Source organism: Phyllobates terribilis, unplaced genomic scaffold, assembly GCF_046119375.1.
Source record: "Phyllobates terribilis strain yellow unplaced genomic scaffold, ASM4611937v1 Scaffold_9__5_contigs__length_417890890, whole genome shotgun sequence".
NCBI classification, from domain to species: domain Eukaryota; kingdom Metazoa; phylum Chordata; class Amphibia; order Anura; family Dendrobatidae; genus Phyllobates; species Phyllobates terribilis.
This window is the reverse complement of record NW_027362769.1, coordinates 411,384,905-411,405,166: the sequence shown is the minus strand read 5'-3', so window position 1 is coordinate 411,405,166 and position 20,262 is coordinate 411,384,905. Positions and strand designations below refer to the sequence as shown.

General features: G+C 49.2%; 1 protein-coding gene across 1 annotated transcript in view; it reads left to right on the top strand.

Moving 5' to 3' along the window:
- Window positions 1-13,918, top strand: part of LOC141161281 (uncharacterized) — a 125,151-nt gene extending 111,233 nt beyond the window's left edge. Inside the window, exon 4 of the mRNA XM_073646084.1 lies at window positions 13,153-13,918. Coding sequence (XP_073502185.1) covers window positions 13,153-13,619 — 467 coding nt within the window. The 3' untranslated portion in view covers window positions 13,620-13,918. The remainder of the gene's footprint in view (window positions 1-13,152) is intronic.
- The last annotated feature ends 6,344 nt before the right edge of the window (window positions 13,919-20,262 follow it).

Below are 20,262 nucleotides of genomic sequence, written 5' to 3'. Positions count from 1 at the left end.
GGGGGTAGCAGGAACCACTCAGAGACGGTATGGTAGCGTTCAGGGTCTTTACTGGTAACAACGATAGACCCTCCCGGAGTACTTGCTAGCGAACGGGGCCTGGTCAGTCCTTGAGCAGATGGGATCTCCCCTGGCCAGGCGTAGTTGTAGGCCTCCCAAGCTGACTGTACTCTTCTGGCTACCTTGCTAGAAGCTGATGTAAGTAGCCCACGTCCCTGAGTGTACCGTGTGGTGCTCACCCGTATGGCCGGTGACTCGGGGCCTTCTAATGGCTTCCGCTCCACGATGGCAGTGCTGGTCCCACGCGTGTGACCGGGCCTTCGGGCTTCTGGGCCAGGGGACCTGAAATCCCCTGCCTGACGGATTCTGCTGCTGGGTAGAAGTTAGTCCCCACAGCCTCGGACTCCGGGTCCGGTAAAGAATCTTCTTAGTCAGGGCGAGCTCTTTAGCTGCCAGCCCCTGACTCCTTGTGACTCTGCTGCTTCCTATGCTGCTCTTGTCTCTACTCTTCCTGGACTCACTAACCCTGCCTCAGCCCCGGGTTTATACAGGGGAAGTTCTTCCCCTCCCAAGGCTGGGCAGGAGGTGTGGCATGCACAGGATCCCTGACCAAAGGACCTCCCACCTGCTCTCAGACGTAATATCTCTATCACTGTGACAACCAGACCCCTGGGGTGTCACACTCCCCCCTATTGAAATTTAGTACTCCGGGACTAAACACTTTTTAGAAAAATATAACAAGGTATATCAAAGAACAATAAAATACAATAAGGAAACACAATAAGATGGTCACGGATGTCCGCAACCGGGTGCAGTCTTTGAAGAAAAGCAAAGGTGTCCATTTCACCAACACAGGGAGACGTAACCAGGTAGGGGTCTGTCCTACCCCGAGTCCTTAACAGTCTCTAGTCCATCCTGGGTTACGCTCCAACTATATACAAAGGATTCCCGGTAAATCCACCGAAGACTCCTAAAAACAACTAGAAACACAAAATTACACACAAGCAACAATAAACAGGTAAACATTGTAAAACAACTTAAACATTTAGATCCTCCAACGTGCGGGTAACTGGCCTCTAGTGGCCCTAGTGGACCTACGGAGCTGACTGTCTGGCCCTGAACTACAGGGTGTAGGAGCTGTCAAGGGTAAACTGGGCAGCTGTCTACCGGATCTTTGTCTCACTAGGGGTACGGCAGGCTCACTATAAGCAGAGGGTGGATTCTCCTGTTCCGCTTGGGTGGAGTCTTCTGCCTCCTGGACCGGCTGCTCTTCCAGCTCTACCCGTTGCTCCGTAGGTTCTTGGGATGATGGTTGGAGGAAGGTGAGTACGGGTACCACAACTGCACCATTGACTTGAGTCCAAGACCGAGGGAAGTCCCCGAGCACGGTACTAACCATATCTTCCCTTTCTTCCACGGGTCGATGGTCTTCCTGTTCCTCCTCAGGGTTCCTCAGTTGTTCGGGGCACTTCTTCAGGTGGTCCCGGGATACAATGGCTGTGGTTTCCCCTCCGTCTTTACTGATGGTACAGACCTTCGGGTTCTCGTGGCTTGAGGGCAGTACGGTGTACGGGTCCTTCTCCCACTGGTCGTCCAACTTGTGGAGCCGTCTCTTCCTCTTCAAGACCTGCTCTCCGGGTACCAGGGGAACAGCGGGAGCATACTGGTTGTAAGTCTTCTCTTGTCTTTCCCTAGCCTGACAGAGACTTCGCTCCACGCTCTCCTGTACTTTCCGGTACTGCTGCTGCCTCTCTGTGTCCCAGTCTGTTTCTGGTGAAGTGTCCTCGGGCGTCAGGACTCCCATTTCCAGGTCAACAGGTAACTTACCAGGTCTTGCCCTCATTAGGTAAGCCGGGGTACAGTTGGTGGAACCTACCGGGATGTGGTTGTATAGGTCCACCAGATCGGGCAACTTCTCAGGCCACAGACTGCGTTCTTCCAGGGGCAACGTTTTTAGAAGATCCATTACCACCTGGTTCATTTTCTCACAAAGTCCATTAGTTTGCGGATGGTAGGGTGTCGTCCTTATCTTCCGGCAGCCATACAGATTGCAGAATTCCTGGAAGACCTCCGCTTCAAAGGCAGGTCCCTGGTCCGTCAGCACTTGGTCCGGGTACCCGTGTGGACGGCAAAAGTGCTGCTGGAAGGCTCTAGCTGCTGTTCGAGCCGTTAAGTCCTTGACGGGGACGACAACCAGAAACCGGGAGTAATGATCCACGATGGTTAACGCGTAGACGTAGCCACTTCTGCTGGGGGTCAGTTTTACATGATCCAAGGCTACCAGTTCCAACGGTTGCCGGGTGACGATGGACTGCAGGGGAGTCTTCTGGCTGGCCCGGTCCTTCCTTCTCAGATTGCACGGGCCACAGTCTCTGCACCACTTCTCGATGGTTCCCCTCATGCCTACCCAGTGGAACCGCTCGCGCAGCAGGAACTCCAGCTTTTTCCACCCGAAGTGTCCAGCTCCGTCGTGGTATGCCTCCATCACCATGGCTGCGTCTCTTCGTGGCACCACTACTTGCCAGAGTAGTTCATGCGTCCTGGAGTTAACCATTCTGCGGCACAACTTCCCCTTGTAAAGGAACAGTCGACTCTTCTCTGCCCATAGTTGTTTGGCTTCCTCTGGAGCGTCTGATTCCAGGCTAGCCTCCGGGCGAGTCAGCATCTCCTTCACCAGTCGGACGGCAGGGTCGCTGTCTTGCGTTTCCGCCCAGTTGTAGTGAGGTAAGGGGTTCAACGTAGCAGCCTGCTTACTCCTTACCCGGTGGGAATACTGGATAGTCCCATGACGGTGGAACGCAGGGAGTTCAACTTCTTCCAGTCCCTCCGGATCTTCTCCTCCGTCCGGCAGGTTGGGCATCCTGGACAGGGCGTCCGCGTTGGTATTGGAGCGCCCTGCCCGGTATTTAATTGTGAACTCGTAGTTGGACAGACGGGCCATCCACCTCTGCTCCAGGGCACCGAGTCTTGCCGTGTCCAGGTGTGTCAACGGGTTGTTATCCGTGTATACGGTGAACCGGGAAGAAGCGAGGTAATGCCTAAAGCGCTCGGTGACTGCCCATACCACGGCCAGGAACTCTAGCTTAAATGAGCTGTAATTTTCGGGGTTCCTTTCGGTGGGTCGCAGTTTTCGGCTGGCATAGGAGATTACTCGTTCTCTCCCCTGCTGAATCTGGGACAGTACGGCTCCTAGCCCGATGTTACTGGCGTCGGTGTAGAGGATGAAGGGCTGGCTATAGTCCGGGTACGCCAAGATTTCATCCCCCGTGAGGGCCATCTTCAGCTGGCGGAAGGACTCTTCTTCTAGCTTTTCCCATTTGAAGGGCGGCTTCTGGTTCTTGGCCTTCCGGGACTGGCCTATCAGGAGGTCCTGCATAGGTGCTGCCTTTTTGGTGAAACCGGGAATAAACCTTCGGTAGTAGCCTACCAACCCTAGGAACTGCCGCACTTCTTTTACGCTGGAGGGGCTTGGCCATCCCTTAATTGCGGTGATCTTATCGGGGTCGGGAGCCACTCCGTCAGCGCTCACCACGTGTCCCAGGTATTGCACCTTTGGTTTCAGGAGGTGACACTTGGAGGGTTTCACCTTTAGGCCGTAACTCGCCAGAGCTTCGAACACCTCCGCCAGGTGTTTCAGGTGGTCCTCATAAGTTTTGGAGTATACGATTACATCGTCCAGGTACAACAGGACCGTCTCGAAGTTTCTGTGGCCCAGACAGCACTCCATTAATCGTTGGAAGGTTCCTGGGGCGTTGCAGAGTCCGAACGGCATGCAGGTGAACTCGCTAAGTCCCATCGGGGTGGTGAATGCGGTCTTCTCCCGGTCCGCCTCTGCTACAGGAACCTGCCAGTACCCGCTAGTGAGATCCAAGGTAGAGAAGAAGTTAGCAGATCTTAAAGCAGCCAATGACTCCTCTATCCTTGGTAAGGGGTACGCATCCTTGTGTGTGATACGGTTGATTTTCCGGTAATCTACACACATCCTCATGGTGTTGTCTTTCTTTTTGACTAAAACTAGTGGGGCTGCCCAGGGGCTACAGCTATCCCGGATTACCCCAGCCTCCTTCATGTCTCTAAGCATCCCCTTGGCGTGTTGGTAATGTGCAGGGGGTACGGGTCGATACCTCTCTTTTATGGGAGGATGATCTCCCGTGGGGATGCGGTGTTCTACCCCCTTGACTCGCCCGAAGTCTAACGGGTGTTTACTAAACACTCTCTCATACTCTTGAACCACCCGATAGACTCCTTGTTTCTGGTGTGAGGGAGTGGAGTCAGTACCCAGATGTAGTTGCTGACACCAGTCCTCCATGTCTTTCTTAGAGCCGTTACCTTCCTCCGGGTGAGATGGAGGCAAGGGTTCCACAGATTGTATAGAATTTTGATTAGTGGTATATAATTTGGCTAGCGTGGCATACCGGGGCAGGTACACTTCCCTCTCCCCGATATTTATTATGCGAACGGGCACCCTCCCATGGCGTACATTGACCACCCCCCGTGCTGTCAAAATGGTGGGCCTACTGTCTGAGTAAACTGGTTCTACCATTGCCTGGTAATCTCTACCTCTCAGACCAATAGCTGCCCGGCACCAAATCATCATTTCACTTTTTGGGGGCATGGCAATAGGAAAAGGGTCACACATTCTTACGCTACCAATCTCACCGCCGGAGAGTTCCACTTGTTGCCGTTGCATCAGTGCCCGGATCTCTTTCTGGAGCACCCGCTGCTCGCCGGAGCTGGCATTCTTGGCAACCTGCTGTAAAAGGAAAATCACCTCTGCAAGACAATTTTCAATTACATTAGTTCCTAGAGTTATTTTTGGGTGACTCATGTTTGTCAATATCTACAATGATCAGTCCCTGTGCGGCCAGTTCGACTCTACCAATTTTGATGGTCACCTCTTTAAATCCGATCTGTGGCACGGGCTGACCATTGCTGGCGATGATACTCAAGTCGTCGTCAGGGTAGCGGGTAATATCCGAGTCATTCCAGTACTGCTTGAAGAGCACGTACGGGATGGTGGTGACCTGTGACCCGGTGTCCAGTAGGGCACTCATGGGAATGCCATCCAGTACCACAGGCAAGACTGGACGTCCTCCCACATATCTGTCGCGCCAGTTCGATGGGCCTGGTGATCTTTTTCCTGGGGGTTGGCCCTCTACCCCAGGTTGTGCCCGTTTAAAGAACAGTACCTTTCCATATGTCCGGGTTGATTGCAGCGGCGGCAGATGGGTCGTCCGTCCTCGCTGTATCGGTCACTGGGTCTTCCTCTGGCCGGTGGGGTCCTCCTTGGTCGACGCCACGGGATGTCCTCCGGTCCGGATGCCAGCTGGATCTTCCCTGGAGTGGAAACCTGTAAAGACTGCACAGTTCGGGTTAGCGCAGCAACGCTTTTAGCTAGCTCTTGGACCTGATGGTGTAGGTCTGGAGCCGGGTCATTGTCCAAAGCCTGCGCATCAGCTCCCACAGGCCCTGCTGACAAGGGCGCCGCCTCCTGATAGTAAGTGGTAGTGGGGCGTCTGTGGGTCACAACGCCACCTGGTGCCGGTTCTCGGAGCACCCGGATGGCTCTGTCCTTGAACTGTGCAAATTCTAGATGAGGGTCCTGTAAGGCCATTGCCCGCAACTGGGTGCGGTGGGCATTGCAATATAAACCCTCTATAAATTGTTCGGTCAACAGCCTGTCCTCGTTTCCCACTCCATTAGGGTCGGTCTGCTTAATGGCCCTCAGGGCCTCTTGTAGGTTGAGTGCATAGTCCCTTATACTCTCATGCGCTCGCTGCTTGCACCCGTAGAATCTAAGTTTAATCTCGGCTGAGGTGCGGGTATCAAAGGTGTCCTTCAGCCGGGTTAGTATCCCTGCGACAGTCTTCCTCCCAGGTGGCCAGGATTTTACTTCCCTTTTGGCTGCCCCAGTTAGTTGGGCCACCAGGATGCTCACTTTTTGCTCTTCTGTGAGGGGGTACACCTGGAAGAGGCTATCCAGCTTTTCTCTAAAGTCATGCAGGGTATGTGACTCCCCTGAGTACTGGGGTAGCCAAGCTGCTCCCGGGATATAGGGCATGGTGAAGGGCATAACTGCAACAGCGGTAGCGCTGGCGGGGGTTGAGGCAGTGGAGCTCTCCTCCGTATCCGACATCTTCCTCCCCCCTAGTGGACCGTGGCCTACCTTGCGATGATCCTGTTCCGTAGGCCGCGGCTCCGCAGTGGATCGTCAGGGTTGAGGACCTTCCGTCGCGCTCCTGTGACGTCGGCGTCTGCTGGGCTCCTTCCAGGACCTTACGCAACGTCCGGACGTGAGGCGGGGCTTCAGTTCTCGCGCGCTTTCGGAGTCCACGCCCCTCTTCTTCCCGCGCGGCGTCTCCAAGATGGCGCCGGATGGCGGGAAAACTCCTCGGATGGCGGGAAGAAGGCAGAAGATGGCGCCGGATGGCGGGAAAACTCCTCGGATGGCGGGAAGAAGGCAGAAGATGGCGCCGGATGGCGGGAAAACTCCACGGATGGCGGGAATCTTCACCACTGGTAAGTTTGAAAAGTCTCTTTTTCAGGCACGCAGTACCCGGTGGTTGCGGGCACGAGATCCTGCCGACTACGCCAAAGTTGACGCGCCCCTGGGCCTGTGTCGCGCTGCGTTGCGCACGCGGGAGCTTACCCGGAGCCGGATCTGTTTAGGGTTGTAGTCTCGTGGCGGTGACCCGGTCCGTGCCCAGGGAGTCAAACTGGACGGCAGTCTGTTAGCGGTAGAAAATGGTTGATGACTACGCCACCCGTTGAATGCAGCCAGGGGGGCTGCTGCTGCAGGGCAGACCGCTGAGGCCGGTGGAAGGATGGTGCAGCGTGATAGTATAACCCCCAACGGGAGGGGTATGGCCTCAGGGCAGCCGACGTGGATGATGGGGGTAGCAGGAACCACTCAGAGACGGTATGGTAGCGTTCAGGGTCTTTACTGGTAACAACGATAGACCCTCCCGGAGTACTTGCTAGCGAACGGGGCCTGGTCAGTCCTTGAGCAGATGGGATCTCCCCTGGCCAGGCGTAGTTGTAGGCCTCCCAAGCTGACTGTACTCTTCTGGCTACCTTGCTAGAAGCTGATGTAAGTAGCCCACGTCCCTGAGTGTACCGTGTGGTGCTCACCCGTATGGCCGGTGACTCGGGGCCTTCTAATGGCTTCCGCTCCACGATGGCAGTGCTGGTCCCACGCGTGTGACCGGGCCTTCGGGCTTCTGGGCCAGGGGACCTGAAATCCCCTGCCTGACGGATTCTGCTGCTGGGTAGAAGTTAGTCCCCACAGCCTCGGACTCCGGGTCCGGTAAAGAATCTTCTTAGTCAGGGCGAGCTCTTTAGCTGCCAGCCCCTGACTCCTTGTGACTCTGCTGCTTCCTATGCTGCTCTTGTCTCTACTCTTCCTGGACTCACTAACCCTGCCTCAGCCCCGGGTTTATACAGGGGAAGTTCTTCCCCTCCCAAGGCTGGGCAGGAGGTGTGGCATGCACAGGATCCCTGACCAAAGGACCTCCCACCTGCTCTCAGACGTAATATCTCTATCACTGTGACAACCAGACCCCTGGGGTGTCACACTTACACTTGCATTAAAAGAAAACATAGCAGATGCTAACTTCTATCATCATCATGCTCCTCATCTTGGCACTCTCAACTCCACCGATGGAGAAGTCAGGGCCCACCGGAGGAGTCTGGTGCTCTGGTGGGCTCGTCCAATGCTGCCTAAAGCAGGCCGGGCTAATAAAAGTGTGTGGGGGGGATGTTCCAAGGAGAAATAGGGGCGGCTGGGGACCGTTTATGGACACCCGGCTGCCCCCAGGCGGCTGGGGACCGAGTATGGACACCCGGCCGCAGGGCGGCTGGGGACTGAGTATGGATTCCAGGCCACCAACACAGCCATGACGTGGTGGCCAGATTCCGCCTCCACATGCCTAAAAGGCCCAATTTCAAGTTCAAGCAAGCAAGCAGTATGGTATTGCAGCCTGGGGGAGGGTGGGTGGCAGGCTGCATACTTGCGCTTGTATTGCAAGGAATGGGGGAGGTACAATTGAACACTGCCCTGGGACTAGAACTTGCATGGGGATAGTTGCAAGTCTGCATCTTCTGATGCGGCAAGGATCACTTATGATGGGCACACTTTTAGACAGTGACCTGGGAGTCAGATATGCTTCCAGGGGTCTTCCCCATGCTGTTCCCATGTCTTTTCAGCACTTTATGCATGTGGCCAGATAAGGTTGTAAAATGTTAAAATTACATTTCCCGGTGAATGCATTTGTCATAGTTGAAAGCAATACAAAAGTGCAAAAACGCATAAAAAATGCTACTTGTGAACATAGCCGAAGGTGTGGAGGAGTATTTTTGTTTTTGGTCATTTATTTTAACTTATACACAAGTCTTTTTCCTGGAAAGGATGTTCCTTAACATATTTCAAAGGAAAAAAGTTTCACTTTCGTTTTTGAAAGTTTTATTGTGAGCCCGTAAAAGTGGCTTAATACCTCTGACCACGTTGTTGACAGCAGTGACTTGGGGGTCAGAAATGCTTCCTGGGGCGATCCCCATGCTGTCCCCATGTCATTTGAGCACTGTCACTATCGTTTTGGGCACTTGTTAGGCTTTTAAAAGACTGCCGGGGGTGCCACCGCAAAAATGCTCGAGTCTCCCATACACTAATATTGGGCTCGTTGATCGGGTCGAGCACCCAAGTATCACGGCGAGCTCGGCCCGAGCTTCGAGCACCCGAGCATTTTAGTGCTCGCTCAACACTACTCCTCATACATTACCAGTCACAGTCCACCCCTCATACACTACCAGTCACAGTGCTCCCCTCATACATTACCAGTCACAGTGCACTCCTCATACATTACCAGTCACAGTGCACTCTTCATACATTACCAGTCACAGTGCACCCCTCATACACTACCAGTCACAGTGCTCCCCTCATACATTACCAGTCACAGTGCACTCCTCATACATTACCAGTCACAGTGCACCCCTCATACACTGCCAGTCACAGTGCACTCCTCATATATTACCAGTCACAGTGCACTCATCATACATTACCAGTCACAGTGCACTCCTCATACATTACTAGTCACAGTACACTCCTCATACATTACCAGTCACAGAGCACCCCTCATACATTACCAGTCTCAGTGCACCCCTCATACATTACCAGTCACAGTGCACCCCTCATACATTACCAGTCACAGTGCACTCCTCATACATTACCAGTCACAGTGCACCCCTCATACACTACCAGTCAAAGTGCTCCCCTCATACATTACCAGTCACAGTGCACTCCTCATACATTACCAGTCACAGTGCACTCCTCATACATTACCAGTCACAGTGCACCCCTCATACATTACTAGTCACAGTATACTCCTCATACATTACCAGTCACAGTGCACCCCTCATACATTACCAGTCACAGTGCACCCCTCATACACTACCAGTCACAGTGCACCCCTCATACACTACCAGTCACAGTACACTCCTCATACATTACCAGTCACAGTGCACTCCTCATACATTACCAGTCACAGTGCACTCCTCATACATTACCAGTCACAGTGCACTCCTCATACATTACCAGTCACAGTGCACTCCTCATACATTACCAGTCACAGTGCACTCCTCATACATTACCAGTTACAGTGCACCCCTCATACACTACCAGTCACAGTACACTCCTCATACATTACCAGTCACAGTGCTCCCCTCATACATTACCAGTCACAGTGCACTCCTCATACATTACCAGTCACAGTGCACTCCTCATACATTACCAGTCACAGTGCACTCCTCATACATTACCAGTTACAGTGCACTCCTCATACATTACCAGTCACAGTGCACTCCTCATACATTACCAGTCACAGTGTACTCCTCATACATTACCAGTCACAGTGCACTCCTCATACATTACCAGTCACAGTGCTCTCCTCATACATTACCAGTCACAGTGCACTCCTCATACATTACCAGTCACAGTGCTCTCCTCATACATTACCAGTCACAGTGCACTCCTCATACATTATCAGTCACAGTGCACTCCTCATACATTACCAGTCACAGTGCACTCCTCATACATTACCAGTCACAGTGCTCTCCTCATACATTACCAGTCACAGTGCTCTCCTCATACATTACCAGTCGCAGTGCTCTCCTCATACATTACCAGTCACAGTGCAACCCTCGTACATTACCAGTTACAGTGCTCCCCTCGTACATTACCAGTTACAGTGCACTCCTCAGTCAGGACCAGATACATTGTGACCCTGTATATATTTATTTCCAACTACAATGATCCCTTTTTCAGTCATGTCTCTACATTGCCAGCTGGAATAGAGTAATGGTTGACTTCTGCCTGGAGAGAGATGGACACTTATCTCTATATTATCACCATGTTGAATATATATATATATACAGCACTCACTTTGTCCTGAAATCTACATGTTTGAAATTATTTTTTCTCAGATATTACACATAAATTAAAAAATATTTTTAGCTGAAAAAAGTGATGGTTTAAACAAGTTGTAGTAATTTTAGCGCAGTATCATGAGGTGTAACCTGTGCAGCTGTTACTATAAGTCCACATAGTCTCAGGTCTACACAGACACTAGGGGGGCTACACTGGAAATCCGTTTTTAAGCCTCCAGAGAGTTTATATATTGAGAATATAACTAGACAGTAAGCGCAGGAAAGAAGCTGTGCTGATATATGAGCTAATGAGCATCCTGGATACACAAGCCTCCCATCCAGACTATATTACTGGGAGTGACAATCCTACAGGAGAAAAATCTGAAACTTAGTTAAGGCTACAAATTGCATATTAGGGGGTCATCTGAGAATGATTGAAGGTTGTAGACTGAAATTTAGTCCATTATATTATTTAAACAATTAAAATGTTTATGATTGACTTTATCTCCACTCCAGTTTCTATAGATGTTTTCATTCAATAAACATTCTGCAGCCGTACATAGAATTATTGATGTTATTGTTATGCACACGCCCGGACTGACTGGCGTGAGCGAGGTTAGTGATCCCACTGCCTGGAGGGGCGTGACTAAGTATCAACCCCGTCCGACCAAGTTCGCACGGCGGCTCAGTCGACTGCGTGAACCAGGGAGGAACCGAGCAGAGGGACCAGGTGCCACTCCAGGTCAGACCCTGGTCACAGCTGTTGACCTACACCGGGGAATGCAGGAACAGGCAGGTTAGGCTGGCATACAGACAGGTGGGTACTGGCAGGCATGGCTGGTATGCAGACAGATGGGTACTGGCAGACAGGACTGGTATGCAGACAGGTGGGTACTGGCAGGCACGGCTGGTGTGCAGTCAATTGGGTACTGGCAGGTAGGAACGCAGGCAGGATAGGGGCCAGTAGAGACTGGGATACAGGAACAGAGCCGCAGGTGCGGTAGACAAGCAGAGTAGAGCAAAACCCACAGGAGGGGTAGACAAGCAGAGCAGAGCAAAAACAAGCAGGTGCGGTAGACAAGCAGAGCAGAGCAAAACCCGCATTTGCGGTAGACAAGCAGAGCAGAGCAAAACCCGCAGGTGCGGTAGACAAGCAGAGCAGAGCAAAACCCGCAGGTGCGGTACTCAAGCATTGCAGAGCAAAACCCGCAGGTGCGGAAGACAAGCAGAGAAGAGCAAAACCTGCAGGTGCGGTAGACAAGCAGAGCAGAGCAAAACCCGCAGGTGCGGTAGACAAGCAGAGCAGAGCAAAACCCGCAGGTGCGGTAGACAAGCAGAGCAGAGCAAAACCCGCAGGTGCGGTAGACAAGCAGAGCAGAGCAAAACCCGCAGGTGCGGTAGACAAGCAGAGCAGAGCAAAACCCGCAGGTGCGGTAGACAAGCAGAGAAGGGCAAAACCCACAGGTGCGGTAGACAAGCAGAGAAGATCAAAACCCGCAGGTGTGGTAGACAAGCAGAGCAGAGCAAAACTTGCAGGTGCGGTAGAGAAGCAGAGCAGAGTAAAACCCGCAGATGCGGTAGACAAGCAGAGCAGAGCAAAACCCGCAGGTGCGGTAGACAAGCAGAGCAGAGCAAAACCTGCAGGTGCGGTAGACAAGCAGAGCAGAGCAAAACACGTAGGTGCGGTAGACAAGCAGAGCAGAGCAAAACCTGCAGGTGCGGTAGACAAGCAGAGCAGAGCAAAACCCGCAGGTGCGGAAGACAAGCAGAGCAGAGCAAAACCCACAGGTGTGGTACACAAGCAGAGCAGAGCAAAACCCGCAGGTGCGGTAGACAAGCAGAGCAGAGCAAAACCCGCAGGTGCAGTCGACAAGCAGGGCAGAGCAAAACCCGCAGGTGCAGTAGACAAGCAGAGCAGAGCAAAACCCGGAGGTGCGGTAGGCAAGCAGAGCAGAGCAGATACACACAAGGTACTTACAATGAAGTGGCGAGTGGACACTAAACTTACAAACAGAAGTACAGAGACAATGAGTTGAAGTTAGGTGCAGGTTCAGACACTGCAGGAAAAGGGAAGGTACGGACATAGAGACGAACAAGTAACGGGCTAGGACACTGTTCAGACAGGAACTGAACCAGGAAGAAGATACAGGAACGAGACTGGGAACTCAGCCCCCAGGGTGGCGAAAACAGACTAGAAATCACAGATACAGGTAACAGGCCTGGGTATACAGCCCCCAGGGTGGCAAAAACAGACAAGCTACAGGACAGGACCTGGCAATTCAGTTGCAAGGAACAAACTGAAAGAAAGCTTTGCTCAGGCCCCTCCTACTGGGTGGAGGGGGTTTAAGTATCCAGTGACTCACAGCAATAGGCTGGGGACGCATTAGGAGTGAGCACACAGTAACTATAAGAATCAGGCAGTAACCGGGCCACCGCCCTAAGCAATCAGACAAGAGACATGCACACAGCAGGTACTGGAGCAAAGTGTGCAGCCTGGACTGATAGGTAAGTTGGCGGTCTTGCATGGTGGGAGGTGGTAAGCCATGCCAGCACGCTGCCAGGGATGTTACAGTTATCTCCTCACCTTCTCCATATGTGACCTCTGACCTCACATGGAGCCTTCACCGGGTCTCATCATTAGATGATGTGATCGCTGCAGATCATCTACTAAACCATGAATACAGTAATGGTGGAGACACCAAGAACATTATCTCACATCTGTGTCTCTTGCAGGAGTTGTCCCCATTGTTGTTATCACCCATAAAACCAGCGGAGACTTCATGGAGGCTGAGAAGATGTTCAGGCTGATGGGAGCTGAGGTTGTAATATCTATGGAGAACTACACCAAGGAAGATCATATCAAAACTAGGGGGAGAACCGAAGACATCCTGACCATTCTTCACAGCGCCCTAAAAGACGTCAAATATCGGCTGGGAGAGAAAGAAAGAAATCCCCGGAGAGACTGGAGGGAACGGAAGAAGTTCATGCTGGAGTATATACACAAGGTGGATCTGGAGAAGAAAGAGAATGAGATGCGAGCAGCGGAAGAAAGGAGAAGGACAGAACAAAGGAGGAAAGAGGCAGAAAGAAGTAAAGAGAAGGATAGGGTAAAAAGAGAGGACGAAAGAAGAAAAGAGCAAGAATGGAGAGCAAAGGGTGAAAAGAAGAAATCAGAAAAAAATGATTGTCTGATATCCTGACAGCTGTCCTTACCGGCGGTGACCCCAGAGATCTCTGTATACAGTGTAAGAGCTGCCTTATCTAGGTGTAAGTAGAGCGGCCATTACTTCCCGCAGTCCTCTAGTCACCTTGTCCAGTCCACAAGGTTGGACTCACGGTGAATTGATCCCATGAAAAACTTTTATACCTTTAAAGTAGAAACACAGCCGCAAATATAAATCCAGATCCGCCAGGTCCATCTGACATGGGTTGGATTCTCCTCCATTGTCTCCAACCGGTGATTATATATATATATATATATATATATACAGTACAGACCAAAAGTTTGGACACACCTTCTCATTTAAAGATTTTTCTGTATTTTCATGACTTTTAAAATTGTACATTCACACTGAAGGCATCAAAACTATGAATTACCACATGTGGTATTATATACTTAACAAAAAAGTGTGAAACAACTGAAAATATGTCTTATATTCTAGGTTCTTCAAAGTAGCCACCTTTTGCTTTGATGACTGCTTTGCACACTCTTGGCATTCTCTTGATGAGCTTCAAGAGGTAGTCACCGGAAATGGTTTTCACTTCACAGGTGTGCCCTGTCAGGTTTAATAAGTGGGTTTTTTTGCCTTATAAATGTGGTTGGGACTATCAGTTGTGTTGTGCAGAAGTCAGGTGGATACACAGCTGATAGTCCTACTGAATAGACTGTTAGAATTTGTATTATGGCAAGAAAAAAGCAGCTAAGTAAAGAAAAACGAGTGGCCATCATTACTTTAAGAAATGAGGGTCAGTCAGTCTGAAAAATTGGGCAAACTTTGAAAGTGTCCCCAAGTGCAGTTGCAATAACCATCAATCGCTACAAAGAAACTGGCTCACATGAGGATCACCCCAGGAAAGGAAGACCAAGAGTCACCTCTTCTTCTGTGGATAAGTTTATCCGAGTCACCAGCCTCAGAAATCGCAGGTTAACAGCAGCTCAGATTAGAGACCAGGTCAATGCCACACAGAGTTCTAGCAGCAGACACATCTCTACAACAACTGGTAAGAGGAGACTTTGTGCAGCAGGCCTTCATGGTAAAATAGCTGCTAGGAAACCACTGCTAAGGACAGGCAACAAGCAGAAGAGACTTGTTTGGGCTAAAGAACACAAGGAATGGACATTAGACCAGTGGAAATCTGTGCTTTGGTCTGATGAGTCCAAATTTGAGATCTTTGGTTCCAACCACCGTGTCTTTGTGCGACGCAGAAAAGGTGAACGGATGGACTCTACATGCCTGATTCCCACCGTGAAGCATGGAGGAGGAGGTGTGATGGTGTGGGGGGGCTTTGCTGGTGACACTGTTGGGGATTTATTCAAAATTGAAGGCATACTGAACCAGCATGGCTACCACAGCATCTTGCAGCGGCATGCTATTCCATCCGGTTTGCATTTAGTTGGACCATCATTTATTTTTCAACAGGACAATGACCCCAAACACACCTCCAGGCTGTGTGAGGGCTATTTGACCAAGAAGGAGAGTGATGGGGTGCTATGCCAGATGACCTGGCCTCCACAGTCACCAGACCTGAACCCAATCGAGATGGTTTGGGGTGAGCTGGACCGCAGAGTGAAGGCAAAAGGGCCAACCAGTGCTAAGCATCTCTGGGAACTCCTTCAAGATTGTTGGAAGACCATTTCCGGTGACTACCTCTTGAAGCTCATCAAGAGAATGCCAAGAGTGTGCAAAGCAGTCATCAAAGCAAAAGGTGGCTACTTTGAAGAACCTAGAATATAAGACATATTTTCAGCTGTTTCACACTTTTTTGTTAAGTATATAATTCCACATGTGTTAATTCATAGTTTTGATGCCTTCAGTGTGAATGTACAATTTTCATAGTCATGAAAATACAGAAAAATCTTTAAATGAGAAGGCGTGTCCAAACTTTTGGTCTGTACTGTATATATATATATATATATATATATATATATATATATATATATATCACTCTTTTCTGGGGTCCTAGCAAGGCGTCTGGCACATGTGATAACAAGGGTAGTGTCGCAATGATACTATCATCACAGAAATAGTCATTATGGTGCAGTGAGAGCGGAACACGAGGACGCAATAGAGTCGCATGTTCTTATGTGAGAACTGGCTGATAACACAGAGAGCACAACTCTCTTAAAGGGGACTTTTCATGACGTTTTACAATTTAAACTGGCTACATACTGACATAAGGGCTGAGGTGCGGAGCAACAGTTTTTTTTTACCGTTTTGCAATAGACCTTTTAGATTCCGAGATATCAGCTTGTAAAGTTTACATGTAAAGTTCCCCTTCAATCACGTGGCCAGTAACAGATTCATTTCAGGGGGCGTGTACTTTTTTTTTACTTATCTGGGATGTTGCCTGCTTATGATTGGCCAGAGTCAAAAGGTGGAAAAAGTACACGCCCCCTGAAATGAATCTATTACCATGTGGTTAAAGGAAAATTTTCATGTAAACTTTACAAGCTCATGTCTCGGGAATGAAAAGGTCTATTCCTAAAAAAAGTTGTTACTCAGCGCTTAAGCCCCTATGTCAGGATGTAGCCAAATTACAACATAAAAAGTCATGAAAAGGTCCTCTTTTAATGCATGCAGAATGCTCCAGCAGAGATCTAAATGATACAATCTAGAAGACGGACAGCAGATTAGACCAAAATTGTATAAGTAATGACTAATGTCAGACTGCGCATCCAAGAAGAATGAAATGGCAATGATATAATGGAGAACATTAATGCATTACAATGCATCACAGCGTTCAACCCCTTCTCAAGACACAGGCATGATGGGAAACCAGAAGAAAGAAGACAAATAAAATATTGTAAAATAAATGTTTCTTTCTTCACTTATTTGTCTCTTAGTTTCCTTGTTTTGATCATTTACATAGTTCCTCCAATCTTTCCTCAGATCTGCCATCACTTAGAGATCACATTACAGTTACTGCCTAGAAAGGTCTATGGAGAGGAGAGGGGGAAGGGGCTGCAGAGAGACAGAAGCAGAGACACACAGAGAAACTGCCGAGACGTCTAGTGACAGGAGCCTGCAGAGGGGAAAACGTGAAAATGAAGGATGCAAGTCATATAATGGGCAGAAATAGTGATATACCTTGTGTCCGCACAAGACAGATTATTCTGAAAGAGGAAAAATAAAAAAGTAGGACTGGCACTCCTTTAGTATTAAATGAATGTACAGGTGAACAAATAGGCTATGTGGCTAATATACTAACATATACTGTACATACACAAAGTATCCACACATGAACTCCAATATCGCTGCAAACGTTAAAAGTTACTTGGTTAGGGTTTTTTGATCAACGCACTTAAAAGCCTTCAACCACGTCAAGGTGACCTAGCTACTGCAAGTACCTTTTTACACTTTTAATGTTTGCAGCAATATTCATACATTCATTAGTCACAGAGCACTGACACATCATGTATGTATAGTTTATTCTGAAAAATCACCTGAAGTCATAGCAAAACTTTAAATATACAAAATGGAGACACTAGACTAACATGGGTCTTATCGATAAATATCTGGACAGAAGTGTTAAATCCTAATAAACATGACGCCATAAGCCAATATGTAGAATTAATGAGCACAGTATGATGCCACAATGTATGATAAAATGTGGTGTGATTAATAATCACACGGGCAGATTTACTAATACTGTCTCCCATTCAGATGGCATAAATGTAGACAAAGCATCAGAAAGCAGCTATTGGACTAGGGGTAATTAAAGGGGTCATCCCGCACAATGGAATATTAATGAAAACTCAATAGAGCATGTCAAATGAGGTGTATTTGCAATATAAATGCATTAAAGGGGTTGCCCGATACCTTAACCTTTTCTTTCTAACTATCTTTAAAAATAAAGCTGCCGATTCAATAAGACTGGTGTATCACACGCTCGTTTTACTTCATGCTTGGAGGAGTGCAAGATAGTGAATTCATCAAGAGGCGCACACCACTTAATGAAATCCTTGCATCTTCTCAATTGTTTGCACCTCTTTGTGCCTCCCCATAAATGCTTCTCCAGTCAGAGGCTGGAGTAGTATTTCTGCCTTACAAAGCGCCATCACTTTTGATGAATTGGACAGGTGGGTGTGACTGTGTCGTGTGCCGCTCCGGCTCCTCTCCAGCGCTGCCTCTTTTGGCGGCAATTATACGAACTGGTGTGAAAATGACAAAAGTTGCAAAAATGTTATGCAAAATGTTGCTACTTTTCAAAGCTTGTACGCCAGTTTTCTAGTGTAAAAGCTTTGTTGAATCGGCACGTAAACATTTTTCTGATTGACATGTGAACAATTTTTCCTCCGGGTTTCTTGCTAGCTTCACGTTAGATTTTTTTTTCACTTCTCTTCTGATGATCATGTTTCATTTCTATTTCCCAGCATATTGTGATTTCTGGCGCTGTGGGCTGCTCCCGTACTCGTCCGTCCTGATTGTTTCCACTCTCCTTCCTAGTAACAGACTGTCACTGGTGACAGGCCGGCCCATCCTGATTGTTTCCACTCTCCTTCTTCCTAGTAACAGACTGTCACTGGCGACAGGTCGGCCCATCCTGATTGTTTCCACTCTCCTTCTTCCTAGTAACAGACTGTCACTGGTGACAGGCCGGCCCATCCTGATTGTTTCCACTCTCCTTCTTCCTAGTAACAGACTGTCACTGGTGACAGGCCGGCCCATCCTGATTGTTTCCACTCTTCTTCTTGCTAGTAATAGACTGTCACTGGTGACAGGTCGGCCCGTCCTGATTGTTTCCACTCTCCTTCTTGCTAGTAACAGACTGTCACTGGTGACAGGTCGGCCCGTCCTGATTGTTTCCACGCTCCTTCTTCCTAGTAACAGACTGTCACTGGTGACAGGTCGGCCCGTCCTGATTGTTTCCACTCTCCTTCTTGCTAGTAATAGACTGTCACTGGTGACAGGTCGGCCCGTCCTGATTGTTTCCACTCTCCTTCTTCCTAGTAACAGACTGTCACTGGTGACAGGTCGACCCGTCCTGATTGTTTCCACTCTCCTTCTTGCTAGTAATAGACTGTCACTGGTGACAGGTCGGCCCGTCCTGATTGTTTCCACTCTCCTTCTTCCTAATAACAGACTGTCACTGGTGACAGGTCGGCCCGTCCTGATTGTTTCCACTCTCCTTCTTGCTAGTAATAGACTGTCACTGGTGACAGGTCGGCCCGTCCTGATTGTTTCCACTCTCCTTCTTCCTAGTAACAGACTGTCACTGGTGACAGGCCGGCCCATCCTGATTGTTTCCACTCTCCTTCTTCCTAGTAGCAGACTGTCACTGGTGACAGGCCGGCCCATCCTGATTGTTTCCACTCTCCTTCTTCCTAGTAACAGACTGCCACCGGTGACATGTCGGCCCATCCTGATTGTTTCCACTCTCCTTCTTCCTAGTAACAGACTGCCACTGGTGACAGGCCACCCGTAATGATTGTTACTAGGAAGAAGGAGAGTGGAAACAATCAGGACGGGCCGATCTGTCACCTGTGACAGTCTGTTACTAGGAAGAAGGAGAGGGGAAACAGACTGTCACCGGTGACAGGACGGCCCGTCCTGATTGTTTCCACTCTCCTTTTTCCTAGTAATAGACTATCACTGGTGACAGGCCGGCCCGTCCTGATGGTTTCCACTCTCCTTCTTCCTAGTAACAGACTGTCAACGGTGACAGGCCGGCCCATCCTGATTGTTCTCGCTTCCCCCCTGGCGTTGTGACAGTGCGCTCTGCTCCAAAGGCTCTCAGTGTTCCGACAAGGAAAGTAAAGCTCACTGATGATAAAACTCTACTCTCCAGAACACCAGGAGGGGCATACAACACAGTGAAACATTGCAAAAAATATATATAGGCCCCGCTAACCCCACACACCCCTAGAGGCCACACCCATTTGTCATCACATTTTCCACTGGCCATATTGTCATATGTAGCTGATTTTATGCATACAATTCCATAGCAGAGAATACACTGTATGTACAGCCCCCTGCACACACCAAAGGTTTATCTAGACCAGTAACACCGGTCTGCAAGGGTAAAACTGTGTGAAAAGTAGGAGGTGATATCTTTTATACTTTCTATTGCTGAACGCAGTAAAAATATTGAAAAATTTCCATCACGCACAGATTTTTCACAGGCCCTGACTCCATGGGTTTTTTCTTGCGCTGTACTTTCATCCCTTTGGTGGATGATTTTGGTGTCATTAGATTGGTTAGAAATGATTGAACGCTGTGATGCGATTGGCGGCTGGGGGGCAGAGAAGATTTTCTTAACCAGCTTCAAAAGAGTGTCCAATCAGAGCACAGCTTTCATTTTACCTCGGCAGTGGAAGAACTGACAGCTGAGCTGTGATTGGTTGCTATAAGGAGTGGAGGCAGATTTATTTTTAAGTCACAGTTCATGACAAGTGTGGAGGCCGGTTCTTCAATAAGTAACAGCTTTATTAGTGATTACACAAAAACGACAGAAGAGAAATACCAGAACATAAAGCCCATAAACTGTGCAGACATGAGAAGGAAAAACCATCCAGCACAAGCAACTGTCCGACATTATATATATATATATATATATATATATATATATATATATATATATATATATATATATATTATACATATATGCCCTGCATATCCCTGC